The 24,933-nt window shown below is 44.5% G+C and overlaps 1 protein-coding gene across 1 annotated transcript in view; it reads left to right on the plus strand.

The window, feature by feature from the left end:
• Window positions 1-24,933, plus strand: part of GRB14 (growth factor receptor bound protein 14) — a 104,238-nt gene that overhangs the window by 37,112 nt on the left and 42,193 nt on the right. Inside the window, exons 2-3 of the mRNA XM_073645681.1 lie at window positions 14,540-14,696; window positions 17,658-17,779. Coding sequence (XP_073501782.1) covers window positions 14,540-14,696; window positions 17,658-17,779 — 279 coding nt within the window. The remainder of the gene's footprint in view (window positions 1-14,539; window positions 14,697-17,657; window positions 17,780-24,933) is intronic.

A 24,933-nucleotide genomic window follows, 5' to 3' on the forward strand; every position in this document is an offset into this window, starting at 1 on the left:
ATTTCCTCGTCTGGATTCACAGAAGCTCTGGAGCCGACCTCTGATTCCCAGACTATAGTATGAGTAAACAGCTCTGCAGACTCAACCATCTGTTCTACCCCATATTCAGATGGGCAGCTGGAGACTTGGGAGCTGTGAGGAAGCAAGTGCGATTGTGGTGACACCTCTGAGGACTGGAGTATTTGTGATGTTGAAGTTGAGGTGGAGGAGAGCCCACTTAAAGGAGCACTTGATATCCGTTGAAGCACCTGCTGTTTTTGTGCCTCATCTAGAAGTTGTAGCGATTGGCGTGGCCGTAAGAAAGGGATCTTATCACATTGTCCGCTAAAAGAAGTAGACATCTTAGTTTGGCTGGAAGATGGTCTTTCTTCTGCAGATGTTACTGTTGCTTTAACACCTACCCCACGGACACAACCTTTTTTTCCCTTCCCAACACGCCTATTCCCCTTTCCACCAGCAGCAGGCCTTTTTCCACTCATTTTGGTGGTTAACTAATTGACATTTCTGAAGTTGTTTGCACAAAAAATGATGGATGGGAACCGAGCAGAGCTGAGTGGCCAAACTGTGGTATTAGCCCAAAAGGATTGGCTGGGTTAGATGCAGTAAAGCAATTTTATTACATACACAGGTGGTAGACCTTAGTATATATGGACTAATAGAATGAGTCCCACACACTGCTACAAGCCCAAAATTATTTTCCGAGCTAGATGCAGATAAAAATTATTTGTAATTTGCAAGCTGGTGGAGCTTAGTATAGATGGACTAATAGAATGAGTCCCACACACTGCTACAAGCCCAAAATTATTTTCCGAGCTAGATGCAGATAAAAATTATTTGTAATTTGCAAGCTGGTGGAGCTTAGTATAGATGGACTAATAGAATGAGTCCCACACACTGCTACAAGTCCAAAATTATTTTCTGAGCTAGATGCAGATAAAAATTATTTGTAATTTGCAAGCTGGTGGAGCTTAGTATACATGGACTAATAGAATGAGTACCACACACTGCTACTATGCCCAAAATTATTTTCCAGACAAGATGCAGCTAAAAATTATTTGTAATTTGCAAGCTGGTGGAGCTTAGTATAGATGGACTAATAAAATAAGTCCCACACACTGCTACAAGCCCAAAATTATTTTCCGAGCTAGAATGCAGATAAAAATTATTAGTAATTTGCAAGCTGGTGGAGCTTAGTATAGATGGCCTAATAGAATGATGCTATGCCCACAAGATTTTACTTGGCTAGGTGCAGTAAAGAAATTTGTATTCTATACACAGGTGGTGTAGCTTGCAACACAGATATGCTACTCCACTGACTAACACACACTGCAAGAGGCCAAAAAGGATTTGCTTAGCTATATTTAGCCAAATGCTGTGAAAAACACTTGCACAGACCTGCCTGGCAAAAAGTCCTAGGAAATGCTGTAACCTAGTCCTCAAAAGGACTGCAATTACAACTAGTCCCTACTCCCAAGCTGTCTATTTAAGAACACAGACCTGCATGCTAAAAGTTGTAGGAAATGCTGTAACCTAGTCCTCAAAAGGACTGCAATCACAACTATTCCCTACTCCCAAGCTATCTGTATATTTTTGAGAAAATTGGCTTGAAATTAACACTGAAAGTATAGTGCACACAGCAACAGCGGTGCTGTCTAACACGCAGCTGCAGCAGTGAGAAAATGGTGGCGATGGGGAAAATGGCTGGATCTTATAGGGCAAGGACATGTGACATACACAGCCAATGACACATGCCCTTGCTTGTGTGAAAAAAAGCAGTTTGCTCCTTGTGTGCGCTGCTGATAGGCTGACAGATTGCACCTCCCCACTGTAAATGCGGGAAAGAGAAAAAAAAATGGAGATCTTCATTATTTATGCAGAGATCCATCCCCTGCCCCTCCCCCCGCCCCGCTGTACACTCAAACTGCGTATTAACATTGATTATCAGCATTACTGTGAAAAAATCCAGTTATGATTTTGGTGCACGAACAGTTATCGAACATAACCTCGAACAGCCGGATATTTTTCAAATCGTTCGTGTTCGCCGAATGGCTCGAACACCGCTCAAAACAGCTCGAATTTGAGATTGGCGAACAGTTCGAGTCGAACACCGCTCATCTCTAGTGGGGACATCACACACCAGTCTGTGAGCCGGAAGCTGCAAACGCTGCTGAAACACGGCAAGGGCGGCGGAAGCTGTAGGTGACTTTCTAAAATGGACAAACAGGCGGCGTACTTTACCAAGCAGATCCGGCAGCTCCAGGTAGGATTTTAGAAACCGCTGAACCACGAGGTTAAGCACATGGGCCAGGCATGGTACGTTTGTGAGCTCGCCTCGCCTCATAGCCGCCACCAGGTTCCGGCCATTGTCACACATGACCATGCCTGGCTGTAGGTTCAGTGGTGTGAGCCACAGATCTGCCTGCTGTTTCAGAGCTGTCCCCAACTCTTCAACATTGTGCGGTTTGTCACCTAAGCATATTAGCTTCAGCACAGCCTGTTGCCGCTTGGCTGAGGCAGTGCTGCAGTGCTTCCAGCTTGTGACTGATGTGGTCATTCCGGAGATGGAGGCTGAAGAGGAGGAGGAGGCTCAGGAGGATGAGGTGCAGGAGCTGTAGACCGTGGGGGCAACCCTGATTGACTTACGGCCCGCAATCCTTGGCGTCAGGAGGACGTGTTCCGTCCCAAGGTTCGACTGGGTCCCGGCTTCCACTGTGTTAACCCAGTGTGCCGTCAGCGAGATGTACCGTCCCTGCCCACAAGCACTTGTCCACGTGTCCGTGGTTAGGTGGGCTTTCCCGGTAACTGTGTTGTTGAGGGCACGGCTAATATTTTGGGACACGTGCTGTGTTTGTGTAATGCAGGGACGGCACACCGGGAGAAATAGTGGCGGCTGGGGACTGAGTACCAAGGGACAGCTGCCGCCATCAGGTTGCGGAATTCTTTCGTCTCCACGAGCCTAAAAGGCAACATTTTGAGCGCAAGCAGTCGTGAAATGTGAAAATTTAGTAGTGTGGCCTGTGGGACGTTGGCTATTTGCGCTTGCGATCCAAGGACTGGGGTATGGACAACTGAACGCTGCGCTGGGACAAGGACATGGACGTGCTTCCTGATGCTGCTGCTAGAACCCTCCTGTTTGTTTTTTCCATCTTGTGTTTTGCGGTCACGTGACCATCTGCCTTTATATTCCAGGTCCGCCCTTTTGGCTTTGCTGGACTTCAGTGTTGTTTGACTGTTTTGCTAGCCAGGTGCTACTGTGCCTATCTCTGTCAGTTTGTTTGGTCCTTCTGGGACCTCTAGTACCTTTTTGTCAGTTTATCTTTTTGTGTTCTGCAACAACCTTCTCTGTTCAGAAGGTGTTCTATTTTTGTTCCAGTCCTTAGTTCTTTTAGGGACCCCATCCTTTATGCTATAGATCTACATTCAGACTAGCCAAGGACTAAGGCGGGTCTGTTCGCAAGGAACAGGCAGCCCGCTACATCGTAGGGATTCAGCTTAGTCTTACTGTAGGGATAGCTTTCCCCTTTCTTTCCTTAGTACTTGTTGCAGATTATAACAGCTGCTTCTTGAGAGTGTGCAACGACAGGTGCAGGGCAGGAGGCATCATCGCATGCACCATGGACAGGGGATTAGCTTGCATGCACAACAGTGGAAGAAGCGATGGTGCCACCCGCAGACACTGTTCCTGGACCCTGGGGTTCGGCCCACAAAGTCAGGTGCTTTCCTGCCATGTGCCTGATCATGCTGGTGGTGGTCAGGCTGGTTGTTTTGCCACCCCTGCTGATGCTGGCCTGGCAGGTGGTGCAAATGGCCTTTTTGGGGTTAACAAAACAACCAGACTCGGGAAGACCTAACAGTTGTACTGGCAACTTCTTTCGTGTTGGTGTTACGAGGAACGGTTGCCTTCCTTCTGTCTGCGGCCACCACACTGCTTCTTCCTGCCTGTTGGGGTACTCTGCCTCCCTCCCCCTGTGTGCTGCTGTCCTCGCTCTGCATGTCCTCCTGCCAGGTTGGGTCAGTTACTATATCATCCACCACCTTTTCTTCTACTTCTGCACCCTGGTCCTCCTCCTGACTTTCTGGCAATTGTGCCTCATCATCGTCCACCTCTTGTGACACTTTCCCACCGTCGCCTTCTTGTGACCGTAGCTGCTCAAATATTTGGGCATCGCTACATGCGATCTCCTTTTGCCCCGCTTCAAGTGGACCGAGCGAGAGGCCCGAATCTATAAATGGAAAAGTGAACAGCTCTTCAGAGTATCCTAGTGTGGGATCAGTTGTCTCCGGGCACTCGGCATGGTGGGAGGAAGGAGGATCAGGGTGAGGAATATGCGGTCCATACTAACGGCTACTGAGACTTGACCGTGTGAAAGACAGGGTGGTGGTGGTGGTGGCTAAGTGACTGGAAGCATTATCCGCTTTCCAACCAACAACCTTTTGACACTGCTCTGGATTCAATAGTGGTGTGCTGCGGTCACCTAGGAATTGGGACAGGAAGGTTGGGCGAGAAGATTTAGGTGTTTGTTGTGGCACAATTTTAGCTTGCCCATGGCGCTGTCCTCGGCCTCTGCATGCACCATTACCATCACGTCCAGTTTCCCGTCCCTTGCCACGTGCCTTGCCTTTTTCAAATGGAGGACAGTATCTTCCACGCTCAGTACAAATGACTGAGTTTGGAGCGAACTTATATGTGATCCGTGTGACGGAGAAAACAGAGTTTTAAATACCTGGCCTGTAGGTAAGTAGATTGAACAGCAAACTGGTGTGAATTGCTTCACTGACACACTGAAAGAAATTTTTAATGGAGGCCAGAAATGGCAGTATTTTTTGACAACATACAGTACAGACCAAAAGTTTGGACACACCTTCTCATTTAAAGATTTTTCTGTATTTTCTTGACTATGAAAATTGTACATTCACACTGAAGGCATCAAAACTATGAATTAACACACGTGGAATTATATACTTAACAAAAAAGTATGAAACAACTGAAAATATGTCTTATATTCTAGGTTCTTCAAAGTAGCCACCTTTTGCTTTGATGACTGCTTTGCACACTCTTGGCATTATCTTGATGAGCTTCAAGTGGTAGTCACCAGAAATGGTCTTCCAACAACCTTGAAGGAGTTCCCAGAGATGCTTAGCGCTTGTTGGCCCTTTTGCCTTCACTCTGCAGTTCAGCTCACCCCAAACCATCTCGATTGGGTTCAGGTCTGGTGACTGTGGAGGCCAGGTCATCTGGCGTAGCACCCCATCACTCTCCCTCTTGGTCAAATAGCCCTTACACAGCCTGGAGGTGTGTTTGGGGTCATTGTCCTGTTGAAAAATAAATGATGGTCCAACTAAACGCAAACCGGATGGAATAGCATGCCGCTGCAAGATGCTGTGGTAGCCATGCTGGTTCAGTATGCCTTCAGTTTTGAATAAGTCCCCAACAGTGTCACCAACAAAGCACCCCCACACCATCACACCTCCTCCTCCATGCTTCACGGTGGGAACCAGGCATGTAGAGTCCATCCGTTCACCTTTTCTGCGTCACACAAAGACACGGTGATTGGAACCAAAGATCTCAAATTTGGACTCATCAGACCAAAGCACATATTTCCACTGGTCTAATGTCCATTTCTTGTGTTATTTAGCCCAAACAAGTTTCTTCTGCTTGTTGCCTATCCTTAGCAGTGGTTTCCTAGCAGGAAGTGCACTGAGGTGAAAGTGACTTTGGATTCAGGGAGTTTGGAAGGGAGGACTTTGGACTGAATTGCTGTCTGTATTTCATCTTTCTTTACTTTACTTTTTACTTAATTAATCCACCTGACCTACTTATCTGATTCCCCCGTCCATACTTGATACTTAATTGATCCCCCGTCCATACTTTACTGATCCCCCGCCGATATCTAATTGATACACTTGCACATCCCTAATTGATCCCCGTCCATACACCTATATATAAATAATTGTGTTTTGTACTTGTATATATATACTGACTGTATCCCCATATTTAGAATGACGTCCATTTTGGCCGGAGCCGTGCAGTGTACATCTTGCGCAATGTATGCATTCCGTGAGCAACCGCTCGAGGATCCATACTGCTGCGAGAGATGTGAGCATATCGTGCACTTGGAAGCCCAAATTCTGGATCTAAGTGCTCAGATAGCGGTACTGAGGAGCATCGACAACATGGAACAGAGTTTGCTGCTCACCGAGCAGACACTCAATGGGTCAATACTGGGGGTGGAGCATAGAGGGGAAGTGCAGGCTGAACAGGCAGGGAGCTGGATAACAGTTAGGAGGGATAGAGGGAAGAAGTATAGGAAGGCTGGTTCAGAACCGGCATTATTGGAGCACGACAGATCCTCTGACCGCCGGGGGAGTGTATGCTCCAGTAATGAGGGGGAGGGGGGAAGTGTAGGGCAGGCAAGACAGGTTCTGGTAGTGGGTGACTCTATTATTAGGGGGACAGACAGGGCAATCTGTCACAAAGACCGGGATCGCCGAACGGTGTGCTGCCTCCCTGGCGCTCGAGTCCGGCACATCGCGGATCGGGTTGACAGGTTACTGGGTGGGGCTGGCGAAGACCCAGCGGTCATGGTCCACATCGGCACCAATGATAAAGTGAGTGGTAGATGGAGGGTCCTTAAAAATGATTTCAGGGACCTAGGTAGGAAGCTTAGGGCAAGGACCTCCAAGGTAGTTTTCTCAGAAATACTACCAATCCCGCGAGCCACACAGGAGCGCCAACGGGAAGTTAGGGTGGTGAATAAGTGGCTAAAGAGTTGGTGCAAGGCAGAAGGGTTTGGGTTCATGGAGAACTGGGCCGACTTCGCGGTCGGCTACAGGCTCTACCGTAGGGACGGGCTGCACCTCAATGGGGAGGGTGCAGCGGTGCTGGGGAAGAAGATGGCTAATAGGTTGGAGGAGTTTTTAAACTAGAGACGGGGGGGGGAAACCAAGGAAATAGGTGGGATGTGAGGCAAGCAAGGGGGAAGGGGAGAAGTGAATATAATGAGGGTGGAGAGGGGGGTGGGGATAGTACAGTTAGATCGTTAGAGAAGAATAGGATGCTAAATAACCCCAAAGTTTTATCTTGCATGCTGACCAACGCAAGAAGCCTGACCAATAACGCGGATGAGCTGCAGGCGCTTATATTGGAGGAGAGGTATGACATCGTAGGTATAACAGAGACTTGGCTAGACGATAGCTACGACTGGGCGGTAAATTTATTAGATTATAGTTTATTTAGAAGGGACCGGAAACAGGGGAAAGGCGGAGGAGTCTGCTTATATGTAAGGTCATGTCTAAAACCCAGACTAAGGGAAGATATAGGAGAGGGAGAAGAGGGGGTCGAGTCCATGTGGGTAGAGATAGAGGGAACTAAAAATAATAATAAAATATTACTGGGGGTCTGCTATAAGCCACCCAATATAACAGAGGAGAATGAGAATCTGCTATTAGGACAAATAGACAAAGTAGCAAAACATAATGAAGTGATTGTAATGGGGGATTTCAACTATCCGGATATTGACTGGGAAACAGAAACCTGTAGATCTCAGAAAGGAAAAAGGTTCTTGACAAATATTAAGGATAATTATCTCTCCCAACTAGTGCAGGAACCAACGAGAGGGAAGGCCGTGTTGGACTTAATATTGACTAATAGGCCTGATAGAATAACTGAGGTACAGATAGGGGGGTACCTAGGTACTAGCGACCATAATATTATCGACTTCAAAATGCCCTTCAGTAGGGTTATCAATAAGGGCACAACAAAAACATTAAACTTTAGGAGGGCGAAGTTTGATCAGCTGAAAGAAAGCTTTCAACTTATTGACTGGGACAAAGTTCTTAATCAAAGGAATACGAATAGTAAATGGGAAACCTTCAAAAGAAATCTGAATACTCAGTGCGAGAGATATATACCGTATGGGAATAAAAGGGCCAGAAATAAGAGGAAACCAATATGGTTGAACAAGAACGTAAAAGGGGCGTTAAATAGCAAAAAAGAGGCATTCAAGAGATTAAAACAGGAAAACAGTAAGGAGGCACTAATGTGTTACAAGGCAAAAACGAGAACCTGTAAAAAACAAATAAAAATAGCGAAGGAGGAAACAGAGAGATGTATTGCTAGGGAAAGTAGATCAAATCCCAAACTGTTCTTTACGTATATAAATAGTAAAAGGATTAAATCGGATAATATTGGACCGATAAAAAGTGAGGAAGGCAAAATCATAGAGAAAGATGAGGATAAAGCTAATCTATTAAATAATTTTTTTTCGACAACTTTCACAAAGGAAATCGAACTAACAGGAAAAATGAGAAGTGACAAGCTTAATCCTCCACTAAGTATGACAAATCTAACCCAAGCTGGGGTACAGAAACGCCTCAGTAAGATTAAAATAAACAAATCACCAGGACCTGATGGCATACACCCACGGGTACTAAGGGAACTAAGTAATGTGATAGACAGACCGTTATATCTTATATTTAAGGACTCTGTTGAGACTGGGTCTGTGCCACTTGACAGGCGAATGTAGTGCCAATATTCAAAAAGGGAGCGAAAAGTGACGCCGGAAACTATCGGCCGGTGAGTTTGACGTCCGTTGTGGGCAAAATTTTTGAAAGCTTCATTAAAGAGGCAATTACGGAGCATCTTGATGCTAATAATCTTTTAATCCCGAACCAACATGGATTCATGAGGAATCGCTCCTGCCAAACAAACCTGATTGACTTCTACGAGGAGGTTAGCTCTCGAGTAGATCAGGGGGAACCAGTGGATGTCGTGTATCTCGACTTCTCAAAAGCGTTCGATAGCGTGCCACATAATAGGTTGGTATACAAAATGAGAATGATGGGGCTGGGGGAAAATGTCTGCAAGTGGGTAGCTAACTGGCTAAAGGATAGAAGGCAGAGGGTGGTTATAAATGGAATATACTCAGATTGGGTAAGCGTCACTAGTGGGGTACCACAGGGGTCTGTACTAGGCCCAATGTTATTTAATATCTTTATTAACGACATAGTCAACGGGATAAATAGTAAAATATCAATATTTGCAGATGACACAAAGTTATGTAAAACAATTAATACAAAAGAGGACAGTGCAGATCTACAGAGGGATTTGGATAAGCTGGGTAGGTGGAGCATTAAATGGCAAATGAGGTTTAACGAGGAGAAATGTAAGGTCATACATATGGGAAGGAAAAATGGAAGTCACCAGTACTCACTGAATGGGAAATCATTGGGGAATTCAGAGATGGAGAAGGACTTGGGCATCTTGATTGATAGCAAACTAAATTGGAGTGCCCAAAGTCAGGCCGCTGCTGTAAGGGCAAACAGGGTAATGGGATGTATCAGAAGAGGTATAGCTGCAAAGGATGAGAACATTGTTCTTCCACACAAAGCACTGGTCAGACCACACTTGGAATACTGTGCTCAGTTATGGGCCCCAATATATAGAAAGGATATAAATGAGCTTGAAAATGTGCAAAGGAGGGCAACAAAATTAATAAAGGGAATGGAGGGACTGCAATACCCAGAGAGGTTGGCAAAACTAGGACTATTCAGCCTGGAAAAGAGAAGGTTGAGGGGGGACATAATAAATGTGTACAAATATGTTAGGGGACAGTATAGAGATCTTGCCCGGGATTTGTTCAAAGGGAGGGATATTACGGTAACAAGAGGGCACTCACTAAGAGTGGAAGAGAAAAGGTTTCAGCACCAGCATAGGAAGAGGTTCTTTACGGTAAGAGCAGTGAGAATATGGAATTCACTGAGTGAGGAGACGGTAATGTCGGATTCACTACACCAGTTCAAGCGGGGACTGGATGCATTTCTAGATACCAGGCAGATTTCAGCATATACTTAAAAATAAAATAAAATAGTAGGTTGATACAGGGATTTATTCTGACTGCTGGTTTCAGAGTCGGGAGGGAATTTTTCCTCAGGTGAAGATTGGCCAAATCATTTGGGGTTTTTGCCCTCCTCTGGATCAACTTTAGCAATTACAGAACTAACAGGTCGAACTTGATGGACGCAAGTCTTTATTCGGCTTTACAAACTATGTTATGTATGTTACTATTTTACCATGAAGGCCTGCTGCACAAAGTCTCCTCTTGACAGTTGTTGAAGAGATGTGTCTGCTGCTAGAACTCTGTGTGGCATTGACCTAGTCTCTAATCTGAGCTGCTGTTAACCTGCGATTTCTGAGGCTGGTGACTCGGATAAACTTCTACTCAGAAGCAGAGGTGACTCTTGGTCTTCCTTTCCTGGGGCGATCCTCATGTGAGCCAGTTTCTTTGTAGGGCTTGATGGTTTTTGCCACTGCACTTGGGGACACTTTCAAAGTTTTCCCAAATTTTCAGACTGACTGACCTTCATTTCTCAAAGTAATGATGGCCACTCGTTTTTCTTTACTTAGCTGCTTTTTTCTTGCCATAATACAAATTCTAACAGTCTATTCAGTAGGACTATCAGCTGTGTATCCACCAGACTTCTGCACAACACAACTGATGGTCCCAACCCCATTTAGAAGGCAAGAAATCCCACTTATTAAACCTGACAGGGCACACCTGTGAAGTGAAAACCATTTCCGTGACTACCTCTTGAAGCTCATCAAGAGAATGCCAAGAGTGTGCAAAGCAGTCATCAAAGCAAAAGGTGGCTACTTTGAAGAACCTAGAATATAAGACATATTTTCAGTTGTTTCACACTTTTTTGTTAAGTATATAATTCCACATGTGTTAATTCATCGTTTTTATGCCTTCAGTGTGAATGTACAATTTTTATAGTCATGAAAATGCAGAAAAATATTTAAATGAGAAGGTGTGTCCAATCTTTTGGTCTGTACTGTATATGTGATCCGTGTGAAAACACAGTTTTAAATAGCTGGATTTCTAACGCTGTAATATGGAAAGGACCTGGCTGTATTCTGCAGTGCCAACAAGCAAATGGAGCAGAAAAACGGTGTTCTCTGGATTGCTTTTTAAGCAAATAATTAGGATTAAGATCCAAAAAAAAAGTATTCCTGGCCCCTGAGACCTGGGCCTTTGTGTAGAAATATCTAACAGCAGTAGAAGGCAGAATTGGAATGGAGCCTCTTGTGCTATATGCACTGCAGTCTGCTATATACACTGCCTGCCTGCCTATATACACTGCCTGCCTGATATTTCTGCAGATGGATTAGTCCTCAGAAGGACTGTTTGTTAAGATGGATATGTGTAATGTACGGTTTTTCTCCCTACACTACCTAATACACAACCAAATCTCTCCCTGACGCAGCAGCAGCTCTCCCTACACTGCCTGATTCCGGAGTGATTGTGACAAACATGGCGGCGCCAGGTCTGATATAGACCTGATGACGCTGTGCAGCCATCCAATCACTGTAATGCCACAAACACCATGGCTGCTTCATTACAGTGAGTGGCAGGCAATCCCTTCATGTTGATTGGCGCTCTAAAGAGCGCCAAACATGCAGGGAGGGGACCCGAGCATCTTGCAAGTACTCGGCGAGCTCCGAGCATCTCGAGAACTGAGATGCTAGGGCGAGTACCGAGTACTTGCGAGTATGCTCGCTCATCAATAGGTGTTATCAGTCATTGTACAGGAGGAGGAGGTGAGCTGTAATGTTACCTATAGATAGCAGTAGATAGTAGATAACACAAGATCCACCATTCACAATAGGTGATGTCACAGCTCACCTTCTCCTCCTCCTGTGCACTTGCGAGTATGCTCGCTCATCACTAACTGTCATATATATCTGCAAGGGGCCCAGAATGTGGGATATTAGTATTGGGAACATTACTACGTAATGAAGGGGGGGGGGCAAACTTTTGTGTCATTATAGAATTTAGAACACTACAAGGGCCCATACATCGGATCAACATGCAGGGGGGTCTAGGTCCAGATTTTGCACTGTGGTCCATTGTACTCTAGTTACACCACTGTGTGTGTGTGGGTATATATATATATATATATATATATATACATATATATATATATATATATATATATATATGACGCACCCCTGGGCCTGTGTCGCGCAGCGTTGCGCACGCGGGAGCTTACCCGGAGCCGGATCTGTTGAGGGTTGTAGTCTCGTGGCGGTGACCCGGTCCGTGCCCAGGGAGTCAGACTAAGTGGCGCTGTATTAGCGGTAGATGTTGGACGACTACGCCACCCGTTGAATGCAGCGAAGGAGCTGCCGCTGCAGGGCAGACCGCTGAGGCCGGTGGTAGGATTGTGCAGCGTGATAGTATCACCCCCAACGGGAGGGGTATGGCCTCAGGGCAGCCGACGTGGATGATGGGGTAGCAGGAATCACTCAGAGACGATGCGGTGTAATTCAGGGTCTTTACTGGTGACAAAGATAGACCCTCCCGGAGTACTGGCTAGCGATCGGGGCCTGGTCAGTCCTTGAGCAGATGGGATCTCCCCTGGTCAGGCGGAGTTGTAGGCCTCCCAAACTGACTGTACTCTTCTGGCTACCTTGCTAGAGGCGGGTATAAGTAGCCCACGTCCCTGAGTGTACCGTGTGGTGCTCACCCGTATGGCCGGTGACTCGGGGCCTTCTAGTGGCGTCCGCTCCACGACGGCGGTGCTGGTCCCACGCGTGTGACCGTGCCTTTGGGTTCCTTGGCCAGAGGACCTGAAATCCCCTGCCGGGCGGTTTCTGCTGCTGGGTAAAGATTAGTCCCCACAGCCTCGGACTCCGGGTCCGGTGATAGCTTCTCAGTCAGGGTGAGCTCTGCAGCTGCCAGCCCCTGACTCCTTATAGCACTGCTCCCACAGAGCTCCTGATGTTCTTTTCCTATATCTGCTTCTCTTCTCTGTCTCTACTTCTTCTCTACTCACTAACCCTGCCTCAGCCCCAGGTTTATATAGGGGAAGTCCTTCCCCTCCCAGGACTGGGCAGGAGGTGTGGCATGCATAGGATCCCTGACCAAGAGACCTCCCACCTGCTCTCAGACGTAATATTGCATTACTGTGGAAACCAGACCCCTGGGGTGCCACATACATATATATTTATGGCTGGAATTCATTGTCTAATTAAGAGAGGATAATACTATTTTTCTGTTATGGAAAAATGTAGAGTTGCTTTACTTTCCAGTTAGTTACTTACCCATAGAAGACGTATCTGATATATGGGTAAGTATATGGGTGTTTCTATTTTAGTGCTACATATCTTCCGTGTTCTATCTTCCTCAAATAATGTAATAATATGCCTTACTTGACTTCACCGTCTAATTGTGGAAAGACAAACAAAAGGAAAACACAGAAGTTTTGTACAGAAATTTCTAATCATCAAAGTTAAACAAAACAAAAGAAGAAAATGGAACGAGACGTTAAAAAAGACCTTTAGCAATAAAAAGCTTATAGTGTGTGTTGAGCATGACTAATTATACCATCCCCTGCTTGATACATGTCACCCGGAACTAGGATGAAACAAGGGCTGCATTGTGATGTTTTCAAGGAAATCCATGGCAATGACAGGGGTTGAGAAATGAGAATGTGAAGGTCAGAGAATAGAAGACGTTAATGACAACTGTACACATTTTTTGAGAAGTAAATGGTCTGCATATGTAGGACTGGAGCTCAATAAAAGTCAGCTTTGAGGAATTAATCATACTAATTCAAATTCATATTAAGGCTCGGTGTTATCTGGATTACTGGGCATCTGTAATATACTAATATAGCTAGCAAAAAATCTACAAGCTAAAAGAGGTTTACATCTGGAATAGAATTGGATGGGGTCTGACGGATGAGACCTCACACTGATTCCAAGACTGAAAGTGTCATTTGCAGCTGCCATGGTGGTCAGATGTGCAGTGTGCAGAGCCGTAACCGCACAGTTCTGTACAACGTATAGCGGGACAATAACTCAGCACCTATGCACTTTAAGGCTTTGTTCACATGCAGCGTTTTTTTTTTCTAAAGCCAAAACCTTCCCCCTTGGCAGTGAAAACACTGTGTATAAAATGCATCTATTTGCTGCTTTTTTGCAGCGATATTATGGTTTGGACTACGTGTTTGATTCGTCTATAGTACATGTATAATTAAGGTATTTTATTCACTAAAAATGCTGCAAAAATGCTGCAAAAACCCAGCAAAACTTGTTTACTGTCTTTTTTTTTGCATTTTCTCAGTGCATCCTATTTGTGAAAAAAACGCAGAAAGAATAAAAGAGGTTGTCCACTACTTTAACATTGATTAGGTCATTGATGTCTGATCGGTGCGGGTGCGACTCCCGACACCCTCGCTGTTCTCCGGATCTGCAGCAGCTGGAGCTGCACAGCACAGCTCCGTCAACGGAATAGTGGCCATGGCTGGGTATTGCACATGCACCCCCTATTGATTTGAATAGGAGGCAGATGTGCAGTACCCGGCCGCGGCCACTATACAGTAGATGGTGCTGTGCAGCTCCGTAACTGGGCAGTTCCGGCCGCCGCCGACACCAAGAACAGCTCTTTAGTGGAGTTGCCAGCTATTGCACCCCCACTGATCAGACATAAAGTATTTACACATTTAAATAGAAATATGTTTGATACTATTCCAGGTAATTAAAGTCTACAGTGAAGATGGGACCAGCAGAGCCCTGGAGGTGCCAAATGACACCACAGCTGTGAATGTGTGCCAACTTCTGATTCAAAAGAACCATTATATAGATGACCAGAACTGGACCTTGTTTGAGCAGCTGCCTACATTGTATCTAGGTTAGTGGCTGTGTTCCTATGTCAATGAGAATAAGGAAATGTGATTTAATACAACTAATCTTTCTTAGTACATTATTTCCATTATCCTGCTTAGAGCATGACTTTTCACCAGATCTTTCACCAGAAATCAAAATACAAACTGCATTCATAGATTTCTTAGACCCAATGAGGCTGTTGTACTTACTTTGAAAACCCATGTCAGAATGGCGGAATATTACTGAAATTAAGATGAACATTTAATGAGTCCAGCAAAAGAATAAAAGAGATTATGAGTCCACTTATATTAATTCAAGAAAAAAGCAAGAAAAAGGCTGAAAAGGAGTGCTTCTGAGGAGGGAAGAGGGGAAGAAAAACCAACAAAACACACTAAATAGATATCTTGAATGTGGACAACTTTGTTACAGCTCAATCAGCCTGCTGCTACCGGGTCCGGGCATCCTAATTAGGCTCCATATTGCCCATGATCAGCGGCCAGATGTTACAGCAGAGTGGATGGTATTTCTAGAAGTCCCATGTCCACTATATGTGCATCAGAGGCTGCGGATCACTCACAGACCCTGGCATGCGGCGCATCTTTCAGGACCGCAGCATGTCAAATTCTCTTGCGGAGTCGCTAGTCTATGCAAGACAAATTTGACCACTAGAATGTCCTCATGGTTCAGTGAACACATGCAGATTTACCTTCATTCAATAGAACGCAGCATTTTGGACGCAGCAAAAATATTCTGCGTCCAAAACACTGCTACGTCTGGATCGTGGGCACATAGCCTAAGACAGCTGAAAAGACAAACAAAAAAAGGAGTGCCAGCCGACGAGCACAGTAGGTCCACTCAAGGGGTAGAGGAATTGAAGGATTTTTTTTTATATTATTATTATTGATAATATTTCTTATTTTTTATAACATATATAGATATTTTAAATGATGACAGTATAAACAGGATGAAGATATGTCATTTCCTGTGAGGGACGTCTCAGGAAGTCATGCACTGTAGTATATAAAGCAGTTAGAAAGTTATTTGTCTATCCTCATAAAGGGGAAACCTGAAAACGATAAATTTGGTTTGTTTATTTGTTATTAAGCTGTAAAACTATTTTTATCAAATTATTTCTGCGAGTCTCTTGCTGGATTGGCAATCACTCTAGTATATGGTTTAACTTCCATTACATTTCCAAATGTACAAGGAGGAGAGATTTGGAAGAAGTGGGGATAGGAATCTTTCTCATCCCTGCGAAGTAAGTGGAGCTTAAATCCTTTAACTCCCCTATTCCCCGTGTGGACCTACCATGCTCGTCGGCTGGCACTCCTTTTTTTGTTTGTTTTTTCAGCTGTCTTATATTAATTCAATCTCTGCCCATCCAGCCTGATTGACAGCTGCAGCTTTCACTGAGCAGTATGAGATCTCAACAGCTGGACAGAGAAGGGGCACTATAGAGCTGTCAATCAGGCTGGGTAGTTGGAGATTGAGTTCAAACATTTAAAAGAATTACACAGCCATCCTAAAACTGATTTTCAAAGCAAGTATGCCAGCCTCATCCAGTCTAAAATACCTATTTAACAATGTACTCAGAGTTTATTGTAAAATCTAGTGACAGATCCACTGTCAATCATTTGCTGCCTTAGCCTTGTATTTAAATACCATGTGTAGCAAGATGACTCACACTCGGCTGCAGTCGTAAGTAGACACAGGAACGGTTTCGTCTGCAGGTTTATTATGTCAGCATAAAGCACTGCAGACTTCAGCCAAAATAAACTCAGCCTTGCTGGCATAAAGATAAAACAAAAGACAAATGGTAACACAGGCCAGATGTGTGCGGGTTCACCCTGCACCAGTTTGTAGCACCTTCAATTCCTCTCTGAGCTGAAGTTACACAACAGAAAAAAAAAACAGGACTAAGCATTTAAACCTCGCTCAGCCACACCCTGAGGGGAGGTAGGGGAATGGCCTCCCATCCTCTTTGCCATTCCCATAAAACCACACCCTTTAAGAGAGTTAACCCCCAGCATATAACATGCTGGTAGAAATTTAGTAGGTTTCAGTTCACACAGTAGAGCAACCTGAGTGACACATACCTCCCCTCATATATCATACCAGTGTCACACCAGCTAATGCAGAGTAGGTTAGTGCCCTTTTCTAACACCTAGGGCATAATTCCTGCCTCCCCCAAGCTGTGTCGCTGGATAAAATGATGAAAAACATTACCTGGATATTGTGTTGTTCCTGGGTCCGATTGTTTTTTACACACCCGTAGACTTGAATGGACGAGTCTCATCCGATGTATGCAATAAAGTATTGAATATTGCAATTTTTTTCAGATGGACAGTCGGACCGAGAGAAAAATAATTCTGAACAGCCCTTTCGATTAACATGGGTCAGAGTGCTGTCCGACCAAATATTGCACATCACATGTCCGATTTATACGCTCATCTGCATGACCCCTAAAAGTACCTTCAAAGATTTGTTCATAGAGTTGTCTCTATTATTTTCTCGAAATTTTTTTATTTACCCCTGATGCTACCAATAATTTTGCATGCTTACCATTTACCTAAGCCACCCCAAAGGCATTTGCTTTGGCTTGCAGAAGGTCCATTATGGATGTGCCACAAATTTCTGTTTTGGGACACCTCATTTACTGTATTAACATCTTGTGTATTACCGATGAATACTGTACATTATCTGGATGATTCTGCGTTAATGAGTATCGGCTATGCTTATTTTAATGACCTGAACTGACTAATTTGACATAAATCAAAGACAATATCAAATTAGCACATAATAAATAAAGACATAATAAGGACTGGTGGGCGTCCTTACTGACCCTTACTTATATGACTCCTGCAACTTTGCCTGAACCTCTCTTTATAATTTTTTTTTTTCTTTTAGATAAGATCATGTACAACCCCATTATAAATGGATTTGGTCACAATGGACGACAATATAATACAATATTATTTATTTCCAGAAAGAATTATAGAAGATCATGAACTGGTGATCGATGTGCAGTCAAAGTGGGACATGGAGGAAGACTGCAGATTTTGCTTCAGGAAATATTACGTGAAATATGAATTTTTCAAAAGTCCGGAGGTAGGATGTTCACCATCTATGACGTAAGACAGGAAAATAATGTAATACCCCATATACTCAGGTTCTGTATGCAACTTCCTGTCACTGTTTGGTCTCTACTAGGTAAAGATAAATAAAAATACTCTGTCACTATCTATATAGTAAAGATAAAGAAAAATACTCTGTCACTATCTATATACATATGGGGTCTAAGGGGTAACATTACCCCTTAGACCTAAGTCAGAGAATTCCCATATAGCCAGATCAGATCTCACACTTTGTACTGAGGAGGGGCAACACTCTGAAACAAGTGTTCTCATTTGGCTTTTATCCTAAGTCATATTGCAAGGCTCGTTAAAGGGTCAATATTGATTTTTAGGTTTATTACTTCCAATAGGTGGCACTAGAGTTCAAGTGCTCTTCCTCTCTGAAGAGGCAATTTGCATATTTAACTTCCCAGAAGATCATTGTATGGCTTATAAGCCTCCTTACGTCAGAATGTCAGGAATGTCACTCCACAAGGAGAGATGTTACCACTTCCTATATACATAGGAACCCCTTAGACCCCAGTCAGAGGCCTCTCATACAGACTAATCAGATCTCATGCTTTGCACTGATGATGGGCAACACCCCGAAACAGGTGTGTGCAAATTGAGATTCTGGTTTGGCTTTTATCCTAAGTCATGTGACAAGGCTCGTTAAGTGGTCGATATTGACTTTTAGGATTTCTACTTCCAATAGGTGGCACTATAGTTCTAGTCTTCTTTCTCTCTAAAAAGGCAACTTGCAAAATCCTATATAACTAAGAGACGTGAGACATGAAAAGGTCCCTTTAATCTTAGCGACAGTCATTGGGGGTAGGCCAAATCATGGTTAATTTTGACCAAAAAACAAGTCTATACACCTCCTCATATTCCAACGTATACGAATATAAGACTTTTCAGGATACTATTTCATTGCGTTATTTCATGATGTATAATATCGGGTTCTTAAAGAAAACCCTGCATCTTTGATGGCAAAAAAACAACAAGTAATTAAATTATAAGTCCAGCACTGCTACAGCAGTATGTCTGGCACATTAGGAAACATGCCTCCAACAAGGCCCTCTATGAGAATAATTATTGGTCAGCAACAGAGATTGTTACAATAGATGCCATTTTATATGTTATCTTAGAGTAAATAGACAGACAGGAACGTGTCCTCATATAACCTACAAAAGCTATTATTCACATAAATGCACTTAATCATCCCATGGAGCGCTCAAACAATGCAAGAAAGCGATGATCTTTTATAGGATAAGATATATTAAGTGGAATCTGGACATTATAAGAGCTATTGACCTATACAGTTTTATTAATACGGCTTACATAGCTTCAACATATTCCACAGCATTTATAGACATTGGGCTCAAATCAATATTTTCATTTTTTTTTTACTTTCTTTTTTTTTTTTCTGTTTAATTGGTATTTGCTGAAGTTTTTTGCTCAATTTGTTTCAAAATGGCGCACGCAGTTCAAGAATTTTGCTTAAAAACGTTTCATTTTCACCTTTTATTTTTGGTACCTTTTTAGAACAAAAAGTCACGTTTTGCTAAAATGTAGCAAAATTTGCACCAAAATGTTAGACATACAGAAAAACAGTCCTGGTGGGGTTAGGAATTGGAGGACTGGAATACATTGGCGTAAAAATGTAACAACTTTTTATAATGTAGCAGTTGATGAATCAGTCTAAGATCGCATTCAGACGTCTGTACAAATTGGTCCAAAATTGGACAGCAAAGCACAGACTGGCGGGGGTCTCACGATCCGTGCATGACAGCTTTTTATAGTTCTTTGAAGCTGTCATGCTTGGGTTGGGAGACTCACCACTAGTCCATGTATTGCAGTTCAATCTCTGACCGATTTGTACATGAACGTCTGAATGCACCTTAAAACATCTAAAACCCCAATCCTTGCCCACATTGACGAACATAAAAAAACCCAAAACAGATGAACACTAGTGATGAGCCGAGTAACGAGCCCAATGTAAGTCTATGGGAAACTCAAGCATTTTTCCGGTGGCTCTCCCCGGCGGTCTGCAGAGGGCCTAAAAATTGCCCAAATTGATGTGAACAGTGCTCAAATGACATGGGAACAGCATGGGGAAGACCCCTGGAAGCATTTCTGACTCCCAGGTCACTGCTGTCAACAAAGTTGTCAGAGGTATTAGGCTGTGTGCCCACAATGCGTTTTTTAAGCTGACATCGGCGGTCGCGTGACCCGTCACATGACTAAATGACGTCATGGCAGGTCCTTTTACACAACCGCGAGACACCGGGAAGAAAGGACGCATCGGATAAGGAGACTCGGGGCCATCAGAAGGTAAGTATAATATTTAGTTTTTACCATTCTATTACAGTCACACTATATAAATCCATGCCGATTGCATGGATTTATATAGTGTGACCAAGTTGTCAAGCACTTTCCAAGTGATGCTAAAATCGCTTGGAAAGCGCTTGACAACCCGCATGCGAAATCGCATGATCAAAACGCTTCAATTATGCTTGTCCCTGACAGGAAAAATGCATTTAAAATCTGCATGCGTTTTTTTCTGCCAGGGAGATGCAGAAACGCTCAGGAAAAATCCGGAGCATTTCTGCATCGTGGGCACTTATGTGTATGGCTTTTTGATCGTTTATTTCTCTCCTTGTTTCTAACATATGTTTTGCTTACGATTTAGCCTATTATATGTCCACATTCTAGTAGTCCTGGATATGCAAATACTTATTGAGCATAATATTGATGACTCCCGTATGGGATATAGACTACTGCTGCTTCCATGAACTGTATGTATTATCATGGGCACTTAGCCTTACGCCACTTTTACGGACTCACAAGAAAACATACAAAAACTAAACCAAAATGGATTTTCCTGGGAAATATGTTAAAGAACATCCTTCCCAGGGTAATGACTTACTTATAAGGCAAAATAAATAACCAAAAACAAAAATACTCCTCCACACCTTGAGCTATGTTCACACGTAGCGTTTTTGATGCGTTTTTGCACTTTTGCATTGCTTTCAACCAAGACAAATGCATTCACCAGGAAATGTCATTTTAACAATTTACAACCTTATTTGGCCATGTGGTGTGTGACACATCATCAGACACATCCTGCTAAATTTATGATGGAGGGACTCTGAAAGTCACAAAGCCTATTTTTATAGGGCCATCAGGCTGCCCTTAATATTCTTAAAGGGCCAGCAGTCAGCCCTTGCTATTGTTAGAGAGCCATCAGCCAGCTATGCTTTGTTATTCACATTATTAACGAGTGGGTCTCCTATACTGTTATTGCGTATGCAGTGACTGCAACGGCAGCCAAAAATTTGGAGGAACTCCAATGCCCCTGCAAAAAATGCTCCCATTATTAGTAAGTGTGTCTCCCATACTGTTTGCCTATGCAGTGAAGCAATGGCTGCCAAAAATTTGGAGGAACTCCAATGCCCCTTGCAAGAGACATAGAGGTTGGAGGGCCTCCTGAAAACAATGTTCCCATTATTAGGAAGTGTGTCTCCCATACTGTTTGCCTATGCAGTGAAGCAATGGCTGCCAAAAATTTGGAGGAACTATGCCCTTTGCAAGAGACGTAGAGGTCGGAGGGCCTCCTGAAAACAATGTTCCTGTTATGCACACGCCCGGACTGACTGGCGTGTACGTGATTAGTGATCCTGCTGTACCATGAACCGAGGAGTGCCTGGAGGGGCATAACTAAGTATCAACCCGATCCGACCAAGGTCGCACGGTGGCTTAATCGACTCCGTGGACCAAGGAGGAACCGAACAGAGGGACCAGGTGCGACTCCAGGTCAGACCCCGGTCACAGTAGTTGACCAACACCGGGGAATGCAGGAACAGGCAGGTTAGACTGGCATACAGACAAGTGGGCATTGGCAAGTATGGCTGGTATGCAGACAGGTGGGCACTGGCAAGCATGGCTGGTATGCAGACTGGTGGGCACTGGCAAGCACGGCTGGAGTGAAGACAGGGAGGTACTAGCAGGTTGGATTGCTGGCTGGATTGGGGCCAGTACAGACTGGGAGACGGGTTCAGGTGCAGTAGACAAGGCTGAGCAGAGTGAAACCGCAGGTGCGGTGGACAAAGCTGAGCAGAGCGAAACCACAGGTGCGGTGGACAAGGCTGAGCAGAGCCAAACCGCAGGTGCGGTGGACAAGGCTAAGCAGAGCCAAACCGCAGGTGCGGTGGACAAGGTTAAGGAGAGCGAAACCGCAGGTGCGGTGGACAAGGCTGAGCAGAGCGAAACCGCAGGTGCGGTGGACAAGGCTGAGCAGAGCGAAACCGCAGGTGCGGTGGATAAGGCTGAGCAGAGCGAAACCGCAGGTGCGGTGGACAAGGCTGAGCAGAGCGAAACCGCAGGTGTGGTGGACAAGGCTAAGCAGAGCGAAACCGCAGGTGCGGTGGACAAGGCTGAGCAGAGCGAAACCGCAGGTGCGGTGGACAAGGCTGAGCAGAGCGAAACCGCAGGTGCGGTGGACAAGGCTGAGCAGAGCGAAACCGCAGGTGCGGTGGACAAGGCTGAGCAGAGCGAAACCGCAGGTGCGGCGGACAAGGCTGAGCAGAGCGAAACCGCAGGTGCGATGGACAAGGCTGAGCAGGAAGGAACCGCCGGAGCGGTGAACAAGGCAGAGCAGAGAGGACAGGGCTCTGTTCACAGAACAGACTGGAAGGGACAAGCAGAACAAGATACACACAAGGTACTTGCAATGAAGTAGCGAGTGGACTCCAAACTCACAACAGAAGTACAGAGACAACGAGTAGGAGTAGGTGCAGGTTCAGAGACTGCAAGAAAAGGGAAGGTACGGACACAGAGACAAACAGGCTAGGAGAGTGTACAAACAGGAACTGACACTGCAACAAGATACAGGAGCGAGTCTGGGTATACGACCCCCAGTATGGCAGACAAACAAGCTAGGAGAGTTTTCAGACAGGAACTGACACTGCGACAAGATACAGGAGCGAGTCTGGGTATACGGCCCCCAGTATGGCGGACAAACAGGCTAAGACATAGTTCAGACAGGCCTGGGAATATAGCCCCCAGGTTGGTGGACAGGCAAGAAACAGAACGGGACCTGGCACATTCAGAGTCAAGGAGCATACTGAATGTTAGAGTTGCTCAGGCACCTGCTCCAAGGTGGAGTGGGTTTAAATATCCAGTGACTCACAGCAATAGGCTGGGGAAGCATTAGAAGTGTGCCCACCACAGCTATAAGATTTAGGAAGTAACCGGGCCGCCGCCCTAAGCAATCAGACCAGAGCATGCACACAGTATGAACAGGAGCACGACTTACAAACTGGACTGAAGGCTAAGACTGCAATCTTGCATAGTGGGAGATGGTGCACTATGCAAGTACGCCGCCAGGTATGTTACAGTTCCCATTATTAGGAAGTGTGTCTCCCATACTGCCTATGCAGTGACGTAACGGCTGCCAAAAATTTGGAGGAACTACAATGCCCCTTGCAAGAGACGTATATATGTTGATATGGTACATATAGTGGTGATATGGTGGTGGAGTATGAGGATGCGGAGAAGGACAAGAGCAAACAGACAAAATCAGGAAACGTATTCCCATGTCTGGGTGTGAAGACAGAGGTGCATGAGGATAGAGTTAGACCATCCAAAAAAGACACTGTATTTGAGTTTATGTTATGCTGCTATCATTCGGTGGTGTTGAGAAGTGTGGCCCAATCCAGCCCTTGTTCATTTTTATAAGAGTCAGCCTGTGAGCATTTTCAGTTTACAGGCGGATGCGCTTATCAGTTATAATTCCACTGGCGGCACTAAAAACCCGCTCTGACAAAACGCTAGTGGCAGGGCAGGCCAGGACCTCCAAGGCGTAAAGAGCCAGTTCATGCCACATGTCCAGCTTGGATACCCAATAATTATTTTTTTTTAAATCAGATACATTTTTATTAATGAAATTCAAACAAAGAAACATAGTCCAGACATTACAATATCCAATAAGGTCACATATTTTCAATTACAGCGCATCCTCTCCCTCCCCTCCCTTATAAAAACATCAACAAATACTCAGAAGTACATCCTCCTTTCGGGATGATCGTCTCTCCACCCACGGTGTCCACAATGCATTGAACGTTTTTTCCCTTTTTCTTTTGGCATAAATACCTTTTTCCATATTTTACAATAAAGTTTGATTGTCTAAAAAATTCTTGTATCATCGGCGGTTCTTCATTTATCCAATGCCTGGCAATTAATTTACGTGCAATGTATAACAACCTAGCTATCGCCAATTTTAACTGATTTTGAATCTGGATCTCCTCCACATAACCTAAAATGCCAACCACAGGATCCCTCTCAATTCTACAGTCATACACTCCCTCCATAGTGTTAATAACCGCTGTCCAGTATGAGTCCAGTCTGGAGCACTGCCACAACATATGTAAGATACCGGCCCCATCAGCAAGACAACGAGGGCATCCAGAAGTCTGTCTCAGTCCTGCCCTATATAGTCTTTCAGGGGTCCTGTATACTCTATGGAGCACATATATTTGTGAGAGTCTACTTGGCTCACTCAGTGACAATTGGGGTATGTATTCCATAATCGCCTCCCACTTATCCTCTTCTATCTGTCCCAATTCGTCTTCAGACTTTCCTTTAGCCTTAATCGGATAATTGATTAAAAAGATGTGCATTAAGTCCTTATAAATACCTGACATAACTCCTTTTGTTCCCCCATCACTACACACATAGTTCACCAATATGTTTTTTTGGACCCTCATAGAAACCGTCTTACCCTGCGCTATGTAAGTGTGACAGAACTGTCTATACTGGAATCTACAGATCTCAGATAACTCATATTCCTCCTGTAGTTTCTCAAAAGTCACTAGTCCTCGCGAGTCCTGTAATTGGGCCATGTATTGAATCCCTTTCCTCGTCCAGTTTTTAAATTCCTCCATTTTGTCAAACTCCGGCAGTTTTTCATTTTGCCATATAGGGGAATAATTAGTCTTGGCCTCCACTCCCCTAATCCTTTTAATCTCCTCCCATACCTTGTGTATCAGGGCCAGAGTGGGGCATGACAGTCCCAGTTTCCTAAAACTACCTGCCTCCAATCCTTGAACCAATGGATCTCTCCCCAGTACCCGAGTCAATATCCGCCAC

Source organism: Phyllobates terribilis, unplaced genomic scaffold (assembly GCF_046119375.1).
Source record: "Phyllobates terribilis strain yellow unplaced genomic scaffold, ASM4611937v1 Scaffold_9__5_contigs__length_417890890, whole genome shotgun sequence".
Taxonomy (NCBI): Eukaryota; Metazoa; Chordata; class Amphibia; order Anura; family Dendrobatidae; genus Phyllobates; species Phyllobates terribilis.